Raw genomic sequence first — 18,060 nt, forward strand, 5'->3', positions numbered from 1 at the left:
ACTCTAACGGGGCTTTGCTGCTTCTGCAATTAGATGTGGGGAGGAGCAGAGGGAGCAGCTCTGCCTTCTGCAGTGACCTACTTGTCAAACCAGCTCTCGAGGGGGTGGGCCAGGGGGGGTTCTCACTGTGCAGCTCCATGCTGGGGTGACTCTTGTTCTTATTTTATTCATCATTTGTTTAAATTTATATTTTGTCATTCGTACTTTATTCTCTATTCTCTACAACGTGAGGCATCGCAGCAGAGACAGCAGAGTATCTTATCTTTGCCCTCCCTTAACCAAAAAGCTTGATAAGAGTTCTGGGGTTTTTATAACCTACTTTTGGAACAGGCGAGCTAAAAAAAATAAAGAGAAAAGTTATTAATGCTGCAGCTTTGTTAAAAGCAGAAGTCAGTGATTAGAGCTGTGCTTGTTTAATTCACCGGAGCAGGAAAACGTATTTAGGTTTTGTTTTTTCTTTGCAATCTTTTCAGAGCAGATGTGCCTTCTCTGCAAGACTGTTCTGTTCTGTGCTGCTCAGCCACTTTGCCGGAGCAAACAGATGAAAGAGTATGAAAAATATCTGCATTGTTTGCCTTAGGGATGTTAAATATCTCTGACAGAGCTGAGACAGCCATCCTGCCCTGGACAGATAGCTGGAGACACTGAGCACAGGGCTTACATTTTCTCTGAGAAAGTAAATGGGAAATGCAGAAGCTTATTAAGTGGGAGCTTAAAAAACAAGAGCAACTGTGATGGATTGAGTGAGGTTTGGTTTGTCTGTGCTCCCTGGGCAGCCCTGGGGAGCCAGGACAGACAGCACTGGAGACCTCCAGGAGCATCCTGTGGGGAGGGACCACAGGCTCACATTTATACTGGGTCCTAAAGCAAAGATTACCCCAAAAAAGAAGTTTCAGGAGCAGATTCAGCTGTTGGCAAAGGAGTTTCTCAGAGAGAGAACATCAAACATGAGCAGCAGTTCAGTTTAGAGCCTGAAACTTTTTTCAGCAGAAATTTTGAGACCATTAAGTTTCAAGAAATGAAACATTTGTGTTGCAGGAGGTCACTGTTGGTGGCTTACACCTGCATTTCACGGTTCAGGGGTTAACATGAGGAAGCAAGTAATTAATTATTCAGGTTCTGCATTTGCTATTCAAGCACCTCTTGAGTCCTGGCACAAGGAGCTGGATGTCCTGTATGCTGCAAATGATAAAGCAGTAGGAAAACTTCCGAGAATGCAAATGAGGAATCTGCTTTTTGGGTTGGTTTAATTTGCTCTCTTCATCTCTGCACAGCTTGTTAGCTGAATGGAAAGCTGTTGATGCTGCCAGTGCAATCTGGATATTGTTTCATGGGACTGCAGAAAGCAATGAGTTTGTAGCTCTCTAATCTGCACTAATTTGCTGCTAATTTGTCAACAGTCAACAGCTCCAGTGGCTACAGCATCTGAACAGCCCCGCTGCTGCCTGCCTGGGGCTGCTCTGAGTGAAAGGGCACCTTTAGCAGTGCTTCCATCCACTGCATTTCACTAAGCACAGAATAATGCTCATTTTACAAGGAGGGGGAAAATTCAGAGGGTAACTGTTGCAGTGACAGACCCCAGGTGAGTTTTCAGACTTGCCTGTGGCTGTGTCCCCACATGCCACCATCCCACAGGGACCCAGCACAGCCACTGCACCCTGGGGCTGCTTCTGGCTCTTGTACTAAATCCTTCAGCGAGGCTGAAATGCAGCTTCTGCTGGCAGAGATCAGGAAACCAAGCCAGGTGTTGTAGTTTTATCCATGCAGTTAATTTAGCTGAGCAATGTGCTTCCCTGGGAAGGGCAGCAGCTGAAATGCTGCCCAGAGCTGCAGTCCAGGCTGTCCCTGGGAGAGGCTGGAGCTGTGGATGGCAGCTGTGATCCCACTTGGCAGCTCTGATCCCTGCTGGGCTGCCCCTGGAGGAGCTGGCAGAGCACAGGACTCCATCCAGACCCACTGTGGTGCTGCCAGCCCTGCCAAGAACAGCCCCAGCCCAGGGAGATCCTGTCCCTGATGTGCCCTGGCCACACCAGGACCAGGCTTTAGGGAGGCAACACCATGTATTTTCATAAATGTTCCTTCTCTTGCTCAAACACCTGCCTCATCCTCTCCTGGAAGCTGAGTGCTGGATGTAATGAGCTGAAAACGCTGCACACCCTGCCCTGCACTCTGAAATATTCATCTGCACTTGAAAAGAAGCAGGAGAGAAGGCTGGTTAATGAGGAGCAGAGGGGATTGGGGATGTTTGGTGCCTGTTTCTGAGCTTTTCAAGGAATCTGGATTTAATAGGCTGTTGCAGAGCAGGGGTGTACTGGAGTTGAGAGTGTTGGCTTCTGTTTCAGTTTGATTGAAACTTCCAGTAGATCATCCCAGGTTCACTTTTTTTTTTTTTATGTTTATACCCAAATTTAATGAGCAAGTTTGAAAACTTCAGTGCTGGCAGTCTGCCTGGAGCTGATAGTTCATGAATCTTTTGGCTGACATGTTCCCAGCTGGGACACAGTGCAAAACTCCACAGTTGTCTTTCTTAATCTGTGTTCTGAGTTGTCCTCAGTCAGAAGTGGAGACATTATTTGGCAGGGGAGGTTGAGGTGATTCCCATGCCTTCTCTTCTTGCTCTTCCAGTGAAGTAACACCCAAATTTGGTGTTATGAGACCTCATCAGAGGGCTGCCTGGTTTGCTGCTCTTTTGGAATTGCCAGGGCCCTGTGCAGGCTCCAGAGTGTTTTAGGAGTGTGTGAGGTTACTGTGGAGTTTCCCCACGTGACTGAAGATGAACTTACCAAAGTTTTCTTCCTTCTCTCCTCCCTGTTTGCCCTGGACATGGGCCCACTGCTGATTCCAGGGAGACTGAGAGCTTGGTGAGCTCCATGGTCTGGGTGTGCTGCTGGTCTCAGTGCTCTGAGCTGTTCCCCAAACTTGGTGGGTTGCACAGAACATCCACCCTGTGCTCCAGCCCCAGAGCAGCTGTGCCCTTGCTGTGCTCCAGCAACCACCTGAGAGTATCAGCTGTGCTCTCCTGGTCTGTCCAGGTGCTGGCAGGAACTGGAGCTCCAGGGGCTGCTTTCCAGCAAAACAAAAGTTCTGGCTGCCCACCTGGAGAGGGAAATGAAGTGAATCATAGATTGCTTTGGTTGGAAGAGACCTTAAAGCTCGTCTAGTTCCAGTCATCCTGCCATGGGCAGGGACACCTTCCACTAGAGCAGTCTGCTTGAAGCCCCATCCAGCCTCACCCTGAACACTTCCAGGAGCTGGGAGTGAGTGACCTAAAAAGCTTCAGAAGTGATATTTTGTCTCGTCCCTACAGAGGAACCCAGCTTTCCATCCTTGCTGCTGAAGGACAAGCACTGGTGTGGGTGTGACCTGTCCTCAGCCAGCCTGGACAGAGGGGATCTGGAACATGTTACCCATGGCAGCTTCTCTCAGGCTTTTTTTTTCAGATGTGGTGAATGTCACTTGGAGTTCAGGAAAGCCTGAGTTGCCTCAGATCCCATAATGGTCTTGTAGGAGACCTGTAAGAGAGCACACTCTCACACAGAGGTTTTTTCCATGGCTTTACATCTCTGCCCATCACCCCAAGGTTTCTGCCTCTCAGCACATCCACTGGGATGCATCTGGAGAAGCATCATGGCATGGCAGGAGTAAGAGCCTTGCAACAGCTTGAGACCATGTGTGGTGTTTGATGTGTGTGTGGGGAATTGAAAACACTCTCCCAAATAAACCCACTGCTTTGCTTTGATGTGGCAGAGCTCAGGAACAGATTTAAATATCTCTCTGTGATTCCCAGGCCACCTCTATTGTGCACACAAAGGAACACTTAACCTTGCAGGGAATTATGTGTAGCACTGCAGTTTGCTGATACATAGAGATTAACTATTTATTTTTTTTTGCATAGGAAAACAGCAGCTATACTATTTAATATTTTATTATAAGTATCCAAATACCAGTTTTTCTCCTCCTGTTTATTTTATTGTATTTTTCGTGGTCTGTAGTAGTTCCCATGCAGAATAGTTGTTTTTAGGGCACTGAAGGAGCCAGGTTCTCCTTGTGAGAATTTCACCTTAAATGGAAGGAGGAAGTTTTGAAGTCAGGTTTTTCAGCTTTGGGATGGTTGGAGCATGGAGTGATCTCCTATTAATGACAAGCTGTGCTGTCTTTGTGTTTTATTTCTGCTTTAGATCAAACATTTAGAGAGGCTGTGAGTAGCTCCTGGGCTTTGACTGGGGATTTGGTAGTGGGGAGCTTGCTGATGTTTTTGAAATCATAGAATCACTAAGGTTGGAAAAGCCCTGTAAAATCAACTGCTACCCTGTGAGATGAACTGCACTGCCAACCCACCACTAAACCATGTCCCCAATGCCACATCTACACAGCTTTTCAACACCTCCAGGGAGGGTGATTCCACCACTTTCCTGGGCTGTTTCAATGTTAGACCATCCTTTCAGTGAAGAAATTTCTCCTAATATCCAATATAAACCTCCCCTGGTGCAACTTGAGGCCATTCCAGGGGGGTGACTGAAGAACAGGTCAGCACAAGGCTGCCTGGGAAACAACCAGAAATTTTGGGGATCAAGTGGAAGGCATCAAAGGTTGATGATATTTCATCCTTTTCTCTGCATAGAATCTCCTCTAAAACAGAAATCCTACTTTTGTACAGATGTGTCTACAGCATCCTATATGTTACATCTAAGAGTTCAAAAAGGAAAGGAAGGTGGGGAGTGTGGGGAGGGGAGATGCTGAAGGCATTTAATGGAGAAGGAAGGAGATGTTCAGGATGGCAGGGAGGTGTGGGACTGGGTAACCATGGAGAGAGCAAGGCAGATGTTTGGCTACGTGGAGAATCAAAGCCTTGGGGAGAGACAATCAGGCTGTTTGGGTGAGGAAGCTGCAAGCTCTGCTCAGGGTTCTGCTGCTTTGCTGTGGTGGCTTGGGCTTGTGTAATCACAGAGACACAGTTAGACTGGGTAAGTAAATCAGAGGTGCTAAAAAGCTATGGTTATTCCAAGTCACTCATCCATTTAACAGTACCCAATATAAAAGGGTCAACTAAGATGAAAAATAACTGAGAGGCAGTGGCTGCTGTGTCTGGAGATAAGCTGGGTCTGCTTATGGCTGCAACATCTTGGGAATGATCTCCTGGTAGGGGAGAGTGAAGGAACAGACTATGTCCTTCTTCATACCATCAGTCAGCCTCAGATTACCCATGCAGATCACTTGGTTTGTGCTGACCCTTGTGAAAACATCTGTGCTGGGCATTAGTTAAGTTTCAAAAAAAAAAAAAAAAGTGATTTTGGGGATATTCTGTAAATTTCTTTCACTAGAAAATGACTGTAATTGTAGTAATTTCCTTCTAATGATGTGTGTTACATCTCATTAGCAAAGCCATTTGCAGGGGCTCCATTCCAGTGGCAATGGCAGGGCCCTGGTATGGAGCCACCCAAACGTGGGCTGTGCTGCTCCTGCACAGCTCCTGCACAGCTCCCGTGGCTCTGCAGCTTCAGCCACGTGTGGGGGTGAATCCCCAGGTGTGGGGGTGAGTCCCCAGGTCTGGAGGTGAGTCCCCAGGTGTGGGGGTGAATCCCCAGGTCTGGAGGTGAGTCCCCAGGTGTGGGGGTGAATCCCCAGGTGTGGGGGTGAGTCCCCAGGTGTGGGGGTGAGTCCCCAGCCCTGCTTCCAGCTCAGTGCAGCTGCCCCCAGAGGACCCTGTGTGACTGGAACCAAAGGGGTGGGTGGTTCTGTGCTGGCTGCTCGTGCCTGAGCGAGGGGTGAGGAGCTGGGGTGACTTTGGGGGTGGGCTGGGTGCTGCAGGGGACACAGCCCTCCAATGCCCAGGGGAAGGGCTCAGCACAGAGCACATCTGTGCACCTGGAGGGAGTTTTTCCCAACAGCCCAGAGCTGAAAACTCCAGCCCATATCCACCTTGGTTTAAATGAATGAAGCTGCTCCCACGGCTTCCAGGGGGCTGGATGGAGGGGCCAGGGGGGAAGCCAGTCCCTGTTCCCACTGGCTTGTGTATCCGTGCACATGTACACACAAAAAAGAATAAAAAAAATAGAGTTATCATTTTTATTCGCAGGCCACAATAAGATCCAATTTACTTACTCATAACTCTTGGGCACTTGCACACTAAGTGGAGCTTAAAGCATTTTAGAACTCACAGAGTAATAGGAGTAAGTAATGAAATATATTCGTAATATAGCGAAAAATATATTCATAATATAGCCAGAAAATATATGAGCAGTCTCAACCTCATGTAATTGAAAACAGATTTAGGAAACTTAGGCTCAGAACAGTGCCTTATTTTGTAGCTCCTTTAAGCTATTTGTATCACTGAGTGAATTTCCAGAGACTCAGCCATCAGATTTCCCATACTTTGGATTTATGAGCTCAGTTTGATTTTTCCCTGGGCTGTGTTAGCGGGTGAGAACAGCCTGATTGTGTGAGTTAGGAGGTGTAAAAGCCACCTCTGGACTCAGATTTTCATGATGGGAAATGGAGATATAATAACATCCCAGTTGGGGCTTTCTGATGTTCTCTGTTATATCCTTCTCTCTTCACTTAGTTTTAACTTTGATGACTCTTGGGCTGGTAATTTGCTTTGGCCTTTGCCTCTGACTGAATTATTTTGAAAAGCTAGAGTAAAATGAGGATTGCTCTCAGGAAGAAATGATGGCAGGATAGCTGTGGCCTGATTATCTCTTTTCTCAGCCAATCAGTGCCAGTGGAGCTGATTTCTAGTTAGTGGCACTTGTCCTTGCTGCCAGCCAGGTGTTGACCTCAAGTACTGGATTTAAAGGGGAGAGGGTGAGTCAGTGAAAGGATGTTGCCTGGCTTTTAGTATGGTCATCCAGACAAAAAAGTCACAAATAGTTCTGTGGATCCAGATCTTAAAGATGGAAACTGTTTAGCGAGCTTTGGAGTGGAATCTCAGTTTTTCTATTATCCTCCCTATCAAAAGGCAGTGAGCTGGTGCAACGTGTGCATTTGGAGAATTTTGTATCTCTTGAGCCCAGGAGCTTCCAGCATAAAGATGGTTTCTGGAGGTCTTATCCATTCTCCACTGAGTGTAGATACTGGTGCTGTGAGGACGAGCTGTGCCTGTCCTGATAAGGCTGCTGCTGGAGCACAGTGTCCCCCCAGCCCTTATCACAGCAGGCCTGGCATCACTGATGTTGGGGTCAGTCTGCTCTGCCCTGCATTTTTTCCAGTTTAATTTGAGCTGGCAAATCCCAGCCCAGTCCTCTTCCTCTTATCACCCGGGTTCCCTGAAGGCCTCCTTGCCTGCTGGGCTCCAGCCACAGCAGCTCTCAGGCCACTCCACAATTACAGATGTGCAGCCCAAGGATTAGCTCCTGGCTTGGGGAGGCTTTTGCTTTGTGTGTTTGCAGACAGGGATTCCAGTTTGTATTAAATAGCCATCAGCTTTAGGCTGACTGGTACTTTGTGGTGATGGTTGTTGGGGGATGAGAGCCCTGGGCACTGCTTGCTTTTAAAATCGGTGCTTTTATTCAAATTCCAGCCAGGAATCAAGCAGTTCTGTGGGGCCTCCAAACAATAAAAATGAAATAAAAGTCACTGTCACTTCCACCTTCCTCTAGATCCTTTGATCATCCTGTATTGCTTTGGGCTGCTAAATGCCTACAGAAATTCAGTGCATGCTGGTTTCCAGAGATCCAGCCTGTCATGGTAGTTGGTAACTGCCACCCTGTTCTCTTTTGGGGCCATGAGATGGGAGTCACAGCAGTGTTTTGGCACAGATTTTAAACACTGACATTTCAGGGGCTGCAACAAAATGTGCCCTAGAGCACATTACTCCACAAATAAAAAACCCAAAGCAAAACAAATCAAGCAAGAGTAAAACGAAAGAGAGAGTTTTTAAGATACAAACTAGATAAAGGAAAAAGGTTTTTTTCCTTAAAGTTAGAAACACCTTTGTGTCTTCCAGAGTTGAGCAAGCTGTAAATTTGGATCAAAGTACTCTCCTGAAAAAAAATCCACTTCACTTTACAGTTTCTCTCTCCCAGTAAGTTGATTTATGTGACTTTCCTGGGAATTTATTTCTGCCTGCCCTCTGTGTGGAAGGACAGTTTTGAGGTGAACAAGCGCTGATTTAAGGTTTTTACAGGTAAAGTTTTCTGTATATAAAGAAGTGTTTAGCCCTCATGGGATAGAAATGCTGTTACCCTTTGGATGCTGGTGCTTGAAGACATGTATTCATTGCCAGTCAGGATCAGAGGAAAGCAGAGATGGAGATGGGTGGTGTGGGTGGAGCTCTTGCTCCAGACGTGGTCCTTTTATCTCCTTGGGCAGGTGAGTGTCAGCACTGGGGTGGTGTCCAGGTGGCTCTGCTGGATGCCCCAAGAAACAGGTCCTTGCTGATGTACAGATGCTTCAGTGTTGTGTGACCAGAGACAGCAAACCTGGGCCCCGTGTGCTGAGCTGGGCCCTGCTGTTCTGCTCCCTGCCTGCTGCAGGGAGGGCACGTTTTGGGGAAGAAACGCACAGAAACAATACAGGCAGCTGGGCCCTGTCTGAGCACCCTGTAACCATTGTGGTGCTCTGGGAACGGTGCCCTCTTCACCCCGTGTTGCTGGAGACTTTGTTCTCTGGCTGTGTTCCTTCCATAATTGCCAATTAAATAGGCATCTTAGTTCATCACCGCTCTGAATTTGTCTGGCTCAGCAAGGGAAGCTGGGTTAGCACTGGGCAGTGCAGGTATGTTTTAGGAGCAGCAGACTTACGTACTTCGGGGAAGAAATATTGATGTGTACGTGGTGAGGTGGCTAATTTTGTCCTCCAGCGTCATTTTCTGAAAAAGAAATAACAGAGTTTACAATTTATTTGATTAAATAATAAATGATATATTCTCCTACTGCAAGTAGGCAGCATTTCCAGCCCATGGCTCTTCTGTGGATATGAATGGAAAGACTTTAAATAATATGTGACCTGGGGTAGTTATTCTCTCCCAGGCACTGCTGCACACCAGAGCACGGTGCCAGCAGATTGAACAAGAAATCAGAGGTAAATTAAGGTTTCCTTAAAGTTTCTTTTGTCTCTCTCCTGTTACTTTACTACTGAACTTTCCAGGAGCTTTCTCCAGGCTTTCTCACATCCATCTGTGTGCCTGTCCATAGAGCACAGATCTGTCAGATTTATCAGTTTTTTTGGTTTTATCCAATTTTATCAGATTTATCCAGATTTATCAGTTAAGTGTAAGCCTTTGTCAAACCTTATCAGCCAAAGTTGCAAAGAAGTCCTTATTATAGCCCCTTCCTGGGTTTCTGTCCAGAGTGGGGAGATAGACTGTGAGAAGATGCAGGTGGATGGAGATGGCAGAAGATACTTCAGAGTCTGTTTTAATTCCAGCCCAGGGCCTTGTCCTGTCTATGAGATGTCCCTTAATGAATGTCCTGCAGCATTTGAACACAGAGGAGAAGAAATGCTCCATAATTTCTTAAATGTAAGGCAGTGTCAGGGTGCAGCTTGTCAGATTTTCCTCTTTAGGTTTGAGTCATGCTTTGGGTTAACAGCCCAATTAGTTGCCAGTGACCAGGAGCACCTTTGTGTAGCCCTGGGTCTGCCAGAGCTGGGCAGACCCTCAGGTCCCACCCTGAGGCCAGTGAGCTCTGAACTGGTTGTGAACCAGTTCTGCAGGGGCACTTGGAGATAATTTTGGTCTGAATCTTTAAATCTGAACATTACTCTTGATTTTCAGTCCTGCCCCTCTCTTTGCTGGTTCCCTAATGTGGGCTGTGTTGCTGTTTGCAGACGATGGGAAGCTGTCACTGGAGGAGTTCCAGGCCTTTTTTTCTGATGGGACACTCAACGAGGAAGAACTTGAGAAGCTCTTTCACACCATTGACTCAGACAACACTAAGTAAGTCCCTCATGCTGATGCTCTCCCATCTCCCAGTGCCTCTGGGCCGTGGGGTGGGTGTACAGCAGCACTGCTTCTCCAGGGAGCTGAGCCCTGCACAGGCTGCAGGGCTGCAACTTGCTTTGCAAAACTTTGCACACTCTCCATTTCTGCTTGGTTTGTGTCTCATTGTGGCAGCCTCCATGACTCCTTTTGTCTTTGTGGTTTGTTTTTTAGGCCATTTTCTTTAGTGCAACCTGATCCTTAACAGCATCTGAAATTATGCTCAGTTTTACCCATGGGGGCATTTAAATGTCTCTTGAACTTTTTCACTTTATCTAAAAGCTTTGCTGTGCTATAAAAGGCAATGGTGTGAATCTCTAAGCATAGTCCTATCCAACTAATTTATTATTTGTGGTCTTGTCTCTGTGATGTCTCTGTATCTCCTGCACTTGGACCCTGCCTGCTTCACCTCCTGTCCAAACTGTGCCCTGGGAAGGAGGGATCACTTCAGCACTTGGTAGAAGTGATTCTCTCTTCAAGGCAGGCTCAGCCCAAGCCCTGCAGCCCCTGCTGTGGGTGCTTTGTCTCTGCTCTGCCCACACAGACCCTGGGCAGGGCAGGAGGGGCTGGACCAGGAGCAGCTCTGCCCTGTCAGCATCACAGCCACAGCAGCAGCAGGGAGAACAGGGGCAGAGGAGGCTCTGGGGGTGCTTTGGTGTGACATGGCACCAAAGCTGAAGCCAAGGGTGGCACCTCCCTGCCCTCACTCCCTCCATCAGGAGTTTGTGGCTGTGCCAAGCGAGCAAACCCTGCTGACAGACTGAGCTGGGGTTGGCAGCTGAGGTTCCCTCCCCTCTACCTGCCTTTGCCTTTGCCTTTGGTGGGGTCTGAGGTGTTTTTGAGCCCTGTGCAAGTGCTTTGCAGAGAGCAGCATAGCATCTTGCTGTTCTTGGCTGGATGGAAAAGAAATGAGCTGAACCTCCTTCCAAGTTAAATCCTTGCATGAATTGGCACTTGCTTATTGATTTGGAAAGCAGAGACACCTACAGCAAATTCATCAGGTTGAGGAAGGAAAATATTCCTCGTTTTTTATCTGCAAGAGCTCTCTCATTCTCCAGAAAACCTACTTCAGAGCAGGGCTTCCTTCTGAAAAAGTGTTTTTCGCTGTGAAACGAGTGGTTTGCTTGACTGCAGCCTTGCCTCCAGTGCAGTCCTTCAGGTCGTGTGTGCTCTTCACCCTGCTCTGTCTCCTGTTCCCTGCACAGTGACTGGGTGTCTGTGGGAGCTGGGCAGGAGAGGAGCTGCCTCCAGCATGCCCAGGGGCTGGGGTGGCAGTTCTGAGTGCTGCTGCCACCGAGCAAGAGGAGTGGAGAGCAGCTTTGGGTTTTCCATTTTACAGGGGAACATAGGAACAATATTAACTTCATCTTTCCCAAAGGCTGTTGGAATTACAGTTATTTGCTATTTGATAGAAGTTTGTTTAGTTTTAAGGCTGGTTTTTGGTATTCCATTTTGTCTCTCTGTTTTTCTCATAGTGGCCATCATGTTTGTTTAGTGTGCAAACCAAAGTTTGCTATTGAGATTACATTACAGCTAGAGTAGAAAATGATGAAAATTATGTTCCTGCTTATTATTAGTAATTGCTGTTACCAGCCAATTACAGAATGTTGATTCAATTTCCTGGAGTATTTTTAGAAGCAGTGAACTGCCTTGCTGGAGTGGATAAAATGAATGTCTGTACCAGTTTCATAGCTTGGATTAGCTGGGGAGAGAGTGGAAAAAAGCTGGGCAGTGGAGTGGGAAGATGAGGTGGGTCAGGGGTGGAGGAGCAGCTGTGCTGCTGTGGAGCTGTGACTGGAGCAGTGGGTGCTTCTGTCCTGGGCAGCCCAGGCCCCAGTGGAACAACCAGTTGGCAGCAAGGTGCAGTTGGGAGGATGCTGAACTGGAAAAACATTCCAAAATAACGCAGGGGCATTAATGAGTTCCTTCCTTTCTCCTTGACTGCCTGGGAAGTGTCTGTGGGAGGTTAATGGTGTGGTGAGCATGAGTTCCAAACATCCACGCCGGGGTTTTTTACCAGGTGTCTTCATGCAGGACCTGTGCTGTGAGTCCCATCATTACCAGTTGTTTCATCTGGCAGTAGGAGCATGCTAAATGTGTCATGTGTTTCTCTTGGGTGTTTTGGCAAAATGATATTCACAAACCTGCTGTTCCTTACCAACAGTGACCAAGCAGAGTTTTCCTCTCCGTTGCTCACACCGTCTGCCCTCCTTCCCTCCTCCCAGCTGAAGCAGGAGGCAAAACCAAGATGTTGCTGGGTGATTTTTCACTGTTGGTTTTAGCTGTTGTTTCAGGAGGTTTCAACAGTGCTTTATGGGGAGCTGCTGAAGATTACTGGGGAGAGAATGATATGTTACTATTAATAACAACACTGCTGTGCACAAATAATGTGCAATATCTGTGCATAAGGATGTATGGCCACACATAATTAAATATATACATTTGGTTTATGGCAGAATGGGGCTATAAAACATTAGATTAATGTTTACCTGGGAAATCCTGTTACATTTGCAGTTATCTACAACTCTTCTTATTTTTCCTAACAAGATGTATCAATTTTAAAAGGAAAAAGTCATGGCAAATGTAAAGTCAAACAAGTTTTATGTTCATGAATGAAGAGGTGAAGCTCTTTAAGATGTTACCATGAGACTGGACAAAGCTTGCTTTGTCAGACCCACAGCTCCCACCCTCTGCCAGTTCCCTGGGCTGGCACTCACACTCTGCATGCCCTGGGAAGGAAGAAGCACCTCTGAGCCCCTGGGAAAGCAGGGAGAGGTCGGACGTGGTGGTTGACTGAACAAATGTAGTCCTTGCAGGGGATTTTGAAAATCCCTTTTCTGTCTGGTACATTTTTCAGAGCTGCAGAGCACAGCCCTGTGGGGAGGGATCTGCTCACTGGAGCAGGGCTGCTGCCAGGAGCTGCACAGCTCCATTCAGGGGGAGCCAAGGCCGTGGCACCAGCATTCTGCTGCTCTGCCGTTGTTATCTCTCCTCAGGCTCACAGCCCTTCCTTTAATGGCTCTATTGTCCCCCTGTCCCCTCTCTAAATGAGCTCTTCTCTCCGGTGGCAAACACCAGCAAAGGCTGGAACGTGCATGGAGGACAATTAACAGAAGTGGAATCTCTTCTCAGAAGCCTTCACAGTTTCCCCAGACTGTCACTGTTGCCAGAGGATTGTGCCAATGGAGAACTGAAGCTGTTCAGGTTCTCCAGCCTGTTCTGCACTTGGCAGTGCCACCTTCCATCCCTTCAGCCACTGCCTGGGGGGGGGTTGGTCCAGAGGGCTGATGACAGGGGATGGAGGGAAAGATTGGTCACCTGCCTTGGGGATGCTGAACAACATCCTTTTGGGAACATGAATCCACCTTCCTCTTCTGCACCCTCAGCTGCTCAGATGCCACAGGGAGCTGTATTTATTATAAATCACTAATTTGGGATCACTTTAGGGAGATGTAGTGGGATATGGTCAGGGCAGCTACCAACCTGTTCAGCTCCAGAGCTGGGGGAACAGGGTTGTGCAGGGCCACCCCAGGAGCAGGTAATGATGAATCACTAATTTGGGATGACTTTAGGGAGATGTAGTGGGATATGGACAGGGCAGCTACCAACCTGTTCAGCTCCAGAGCTGGGGGAACAGGGTTGTGCAGGGCCACCCCAGGAGCAGGTAATGATGCTGATGAGCTTCTCTGCTTGCACTAATTAGTCCCACTGTGAAGCAGAGCAGGTCAGCCCCGAGAGCACTGTGCTGCTGCCAGCAGCACCTTCAGCTCCTGCATGCTGAGACCTGCAAAGCCAGTGAGGACAGACTGGGAGCTTTGTGCTGCCCCTGCTTTTACCAACATCATCTGGGCACTTGCTGGGCCAGAAGCTCTCAAAATGGGTCTGATAGCTTCCATCTATGAATTTTGATTCTCTGTGACTTTAAATGCATTGATACCCAGAGAATAAAGTTGATTTACACAAACACTGTGCCCATGGCTATGAAGCTGAATGCTCTACAACAGCTAACAGCAGCCAAAGAGTGGGAGGAGATGCTGGCAAGGTGCTGCTGGTGTAGCTGGGGTCCAGACTGATGCTGTTCCCTGTGAGAGGAGCCAAAATGCCTTGGTAGCAGCCTTGCAGCTCTCTGAGCTCTGAAAACTCCTGGTTTGGTGTTACATAAAAGCAGTGTGACATTTTGACAGGGTCAGAGGCAAAGGTAAAGGAGCTCGAAATCTGTTCCTGAATATTAAGCAAGGAACAGCCGAGTGCAGGCTAAAGCTACACCCCCTGCTTCCACCTGGGCAGAAATGGAGCTTCACATCAGCACAGGTGAGGATGAGGTTCCCCACACCCTCCTTCCAGCACACAGTCCTGCTCCAGGCCTGAACACCTCCAGTACCTTTGGTGATGCAGCCTGCTGTCCTGCTGTCCTGCTGTCCTCCTGTCCTGCTGCTGGGAAAGGTCCATTGTTACTGCTTTGTTTGGATGCCACAGTCACTCCAGGCACATCCTCTGAGATGCTTTGCCTTCCCACAACCCACATCAGTTCTGGTGTCCTTTGGTGTGAGAAGATTCCATCTGATGGGTCCACTGTGGCCAGAGACACTTCTGGAGCAATGCTCTGCTGCCCATTCTTTTCTCCAGGTTTCTGCAGCCCAGTCCTCTCCAGGTTGAACAGAAAGTGCTTTCACTTCTTGGGCAAGGAACAATGATGATTATGATTGAGGTTTTTTTTCCTGTTTTTTTCTCCCCCTCCCTAATCTTGGCCATTTGCATTGCAAACCTGCTTCAGTGGAGTGCCAGATTTGTCTGGGAGCTGAATCCTGCACTGTGGAGATGGCTGTGCCCATTGAAACCAACTTCATTTCTGAATATCAAATGTTCTCAATTAGCTCTCTGGGAAACAAACTACGGGTTGTTTAATCAGCTGAGATTTTGATTAACTGATTCAAGAGACAGTTCTTGTCTCTTCTGAAAGGGACAAAATGATTGCACAAAAATTACATGTCTGGCTCTAATTTCTGGCTCTCAAGAGCATGGGCATTTGGTGGATTTTGTTTATATGGAAGATGTTTTTTAGTCCTAGCTTATTCTTCTCTGTACCAATGTGTCACTTAAACTGTACTGTGCTCTGCTTTTCATTTAAGTGAAGAAATACTTGGTTCCAATGCTGGTGCTGTGCTGATAGAGCTCCAAAACCTCTCAGCCTCACCAAAGAAAAGGGGCTTAAAAAACAAATCACTCGCTGGGAAGGTCATTGGGAGAAACACAAAGCTGAAAAACTGCACAGAATCTTGTTTGAACTAACATTTGAGAACATTTTTCTATTTCTAATCCTATTTCCCAGGTGTTTTCCCAGGCAGGCTCTCTGCAGGATCCCTGGGGAGAGCTGTTTAATCTGACAGCCAGACAGATTGGGCTGGGAGCAGCAGGCTGGGGTTTGCTGCAGAGGGTGAGGACCAGGGAGGGTTTATCTGTGCAGATGGAGGGAAGAAGGATCACATCACATCAGAGAGTTTTCTGCCTGGCACTGCGGCTCAGCACCTCCTTTTGACACTGCAGAGCCATTCTGTATTAAAGTTTTCCAGGGAATGGAAAGATACCAAAATCTTGCATTAAAACCGTAAAAGTGACTAAGATCTTTAATTCTAATCAGCCACTTGTGTTTGAGTCATGTAGGCATTCAAAGAGACTGGAGACTTTGCTTTCAAATCCAGTCTTAGAAATGTATCCCTGTGTTTTTTTCTGAGTAAACCTGCACAGGGCACCAGCACCAAACAGCAGAGGTGTCCAGCTGCTGCTTGGGAGGCAGAGCAAGCTCTCTGCCTTGGGACTGGATTTAACAGGAGATTTTTTAATATCATTTTCCAATGGCAGGAGAAGAGAATACAGGAGAAACAAAGATATTGAGGAAAATACAGCAACAGAATCCAGGGATTTCTTGCTTCACTATTCTTTTACTAGTTCCCTGCTAGTTGTGTTAGATATCCAGACATACACATTTGATGCTCTGATTTCTTCCTCTCCTGGATATAACCTTGTTGTTAAACAAGATACCTGCAAAATCTAAAAGAAGGAGAAGGCTGATTTAATTTTACTTCATGCTCTCAATATCTTGCCATTTGCTTCTGGCAATTAGCAAACCATTCAGCTGAGCTCCAAGCAATTACTTTACCCCTATCTCTTTTGCAGTTCAATATTACAGAGATTACAAACAGAAATCAGATTAGCCCAGGCTTCCATGTCAAGTAGAAACAGGCAAAATGTTAAATATTTGCTCGTCAAAAAAGGCTGTTTCGTACTGTTGACAGTTTGTGCATAAAAACCTGAGAGATCATCTGCTTCCCAAAAAAGGAAAGAGTATTTATTTGCTTTAATAGTTTGCTTTGAAAATTGAGCTAAAAGAAATAATGAGGGGTTAAAAATTACTTCTTTTGATGGATACGAGAGGACCAAGAAGTGGAGGGGAGTGTGTGAAAAAGCAGCTGAAGTATAGTTTTGCTGCAAGGCAGAGCTATTGTGCCACTGGCCTTCTTTTGTGAAAGTGAAAAATCACAGCATCCCTTGGCTTTCCTGCCCAAGGAAGAGCAGGACCCCAGCAGCACCGTGGGGAAAGGGCCTCAGTCCCTGATGGAAGTGGCTCTTCCCTGGGTCACTCAGCCCTGCAGGCTCCAGCACGGACACACTCTGAAATCCAGGCAGATTTCCAGTCCCTGTTGTGCATACTTAAATCTTGTCCACCTTTATAACTCGTTTATCACTGCATTCACATGCCTGTCATGTTCTTGTCCCTGTTGTGGTGGGCACTGACAAGCAGCACAGCTTTGGGAGTGCCCGTGGGCTCCCTGCAGGGGTATTTGGTACCCCCAGGTTCCCTGCAGGGGTGTTTGGTGCCCCTGTGCTCCCTGCAGGGATATTTGGTATCCCTAGGTTTTCTGCAGGGGTATTTGGTGCCCCCAGGTTCCCTGCAGGGGTATTTGGTACCCTCAGGTTCCCTGCAGGGGTATTTGGTACCCTCAGGTTCCCTGCAGGGGTGTTTGGTGCCCCTGTGTTCGCTGCAGTGGGGTGGGAGCCCTTCTGGACAACTTTCTGTTTCTTTGGTTTTTAAAGCACTTCAGTGAGCACTCCATGACAGGAAGGCTATGGCATGATTTTGGGAATGAGCATCATAGGCTGAAACCATTTTTTTCCTTCCTGTTATTTATTTTATATTTTTCTTCCAACAGGAAATCCCTGTTTTGCAGACTGCAGCTCTCCCAGTAACAGGGTTGACATTACCCAGCGGTCCAAAGGCACCAAACAGCTGGTATTTAAAGCTGTCTCCAGGCTGATCACTTGGAACAAGCCTGACAACAAAATAGATGTGCTGTTAACTGCTGTATTTACTGCTGGTGAAATGCACGTGGGAGATGAAGAGCTGGGTTTACAAGTGGGCTGTGGTGCAGGATCCAGGCTGGCTCTGTGGGGCCAGGATGTCCAAATTAAATAATCCATTATCTCAATGCACCATGATGATAATATCATCAAAAAATCACGCTGGGTGGGAAACCTGAGAGCAGAAGGGTGGCCTGTGGTGCCTCTGTGCTGGCCATGGCATGGCCAACCCAGCCTTCCAAGGCCTGTAGTCCCAGTTTTGCCTGGCACTGCCCAGGGATAAATCCAACAAGAGGGATATAACCCCGTGTATGCACACACTGTGCCCCAGTGTGAATATAGTGATCATCAACTTAATACATTTGGAAGTGCCATTCCACCTAGCAGTTAAGATACTTGTAGGCTGTAATTAAACCTGCCTTCTGTTTTCTTTGATGCACTTGTGGGCAGAGTGACATTTTCAAGAACAAGTCATCCATCAAAAAAAAAAAAAAAAAGGAGGGTTTAGAGGCAATTTATGAGGAATTTGGCACATGTAGAGACTTGAAAATGTTTCATACTGTATTAAATGTCTGTTTTACTGAAGGTGGCAACTGTGCTTAGGAACTGTTGGATTAGGGTTAGCAAATTAGTGTGCTGCATTGATATATTTTTCAGGATAGTAACTGTGCTATAAACAGGCATTTTATTGTGTTGTCATCTTGTTCAGAGTTTTCTTGAGCTTTTCAAGAGATTTTTCACTTGTGAATGAGTGGTGAGAGGTTCTGGCCAACTGTGTCAAAGCA

At 47.1% G+C, this 18,060-nt stretch overlaps 1 protein-coding gene across 1 annotated transcript in view; it reads left to right on the forward strand.

Moving 5' to 3' along the window:
• Nucleotides 1-18,060, forward strand: part of NECAB2 (N-terminal EF-hand calcium binding protein 2) — a 59,267-nt gene that overhangs the window by 16,431 nt on the left and 24,776 nt on the right. The window contains exon 3 of the mRNA XM_029965478.1: nt 9,769-9,877. Within this exon, the coding sequence (XP_029821338.1) occupies nt 9,769-9,877 (109 nt within the window). The remainder of the gene's footprint in view (nt 1-9,768; nt 9,878-18,060) is intronic.

This window comes from Manacus vitellinus, unplaced genomic scaffold (assembly GCF_001715985.3).
Source record: "Manacus vitellinus isolate BGI_N305 unplaced genomic scaffold, ASM171598v3 scaffold_10_pilon, whole genome shotgun sequence".
Lineage (NCBI taxonomy): Eukaryota > Metazoa > Chordata > Aves > Passeriformes > Pipridae > Manacus > Manacus vitellinus.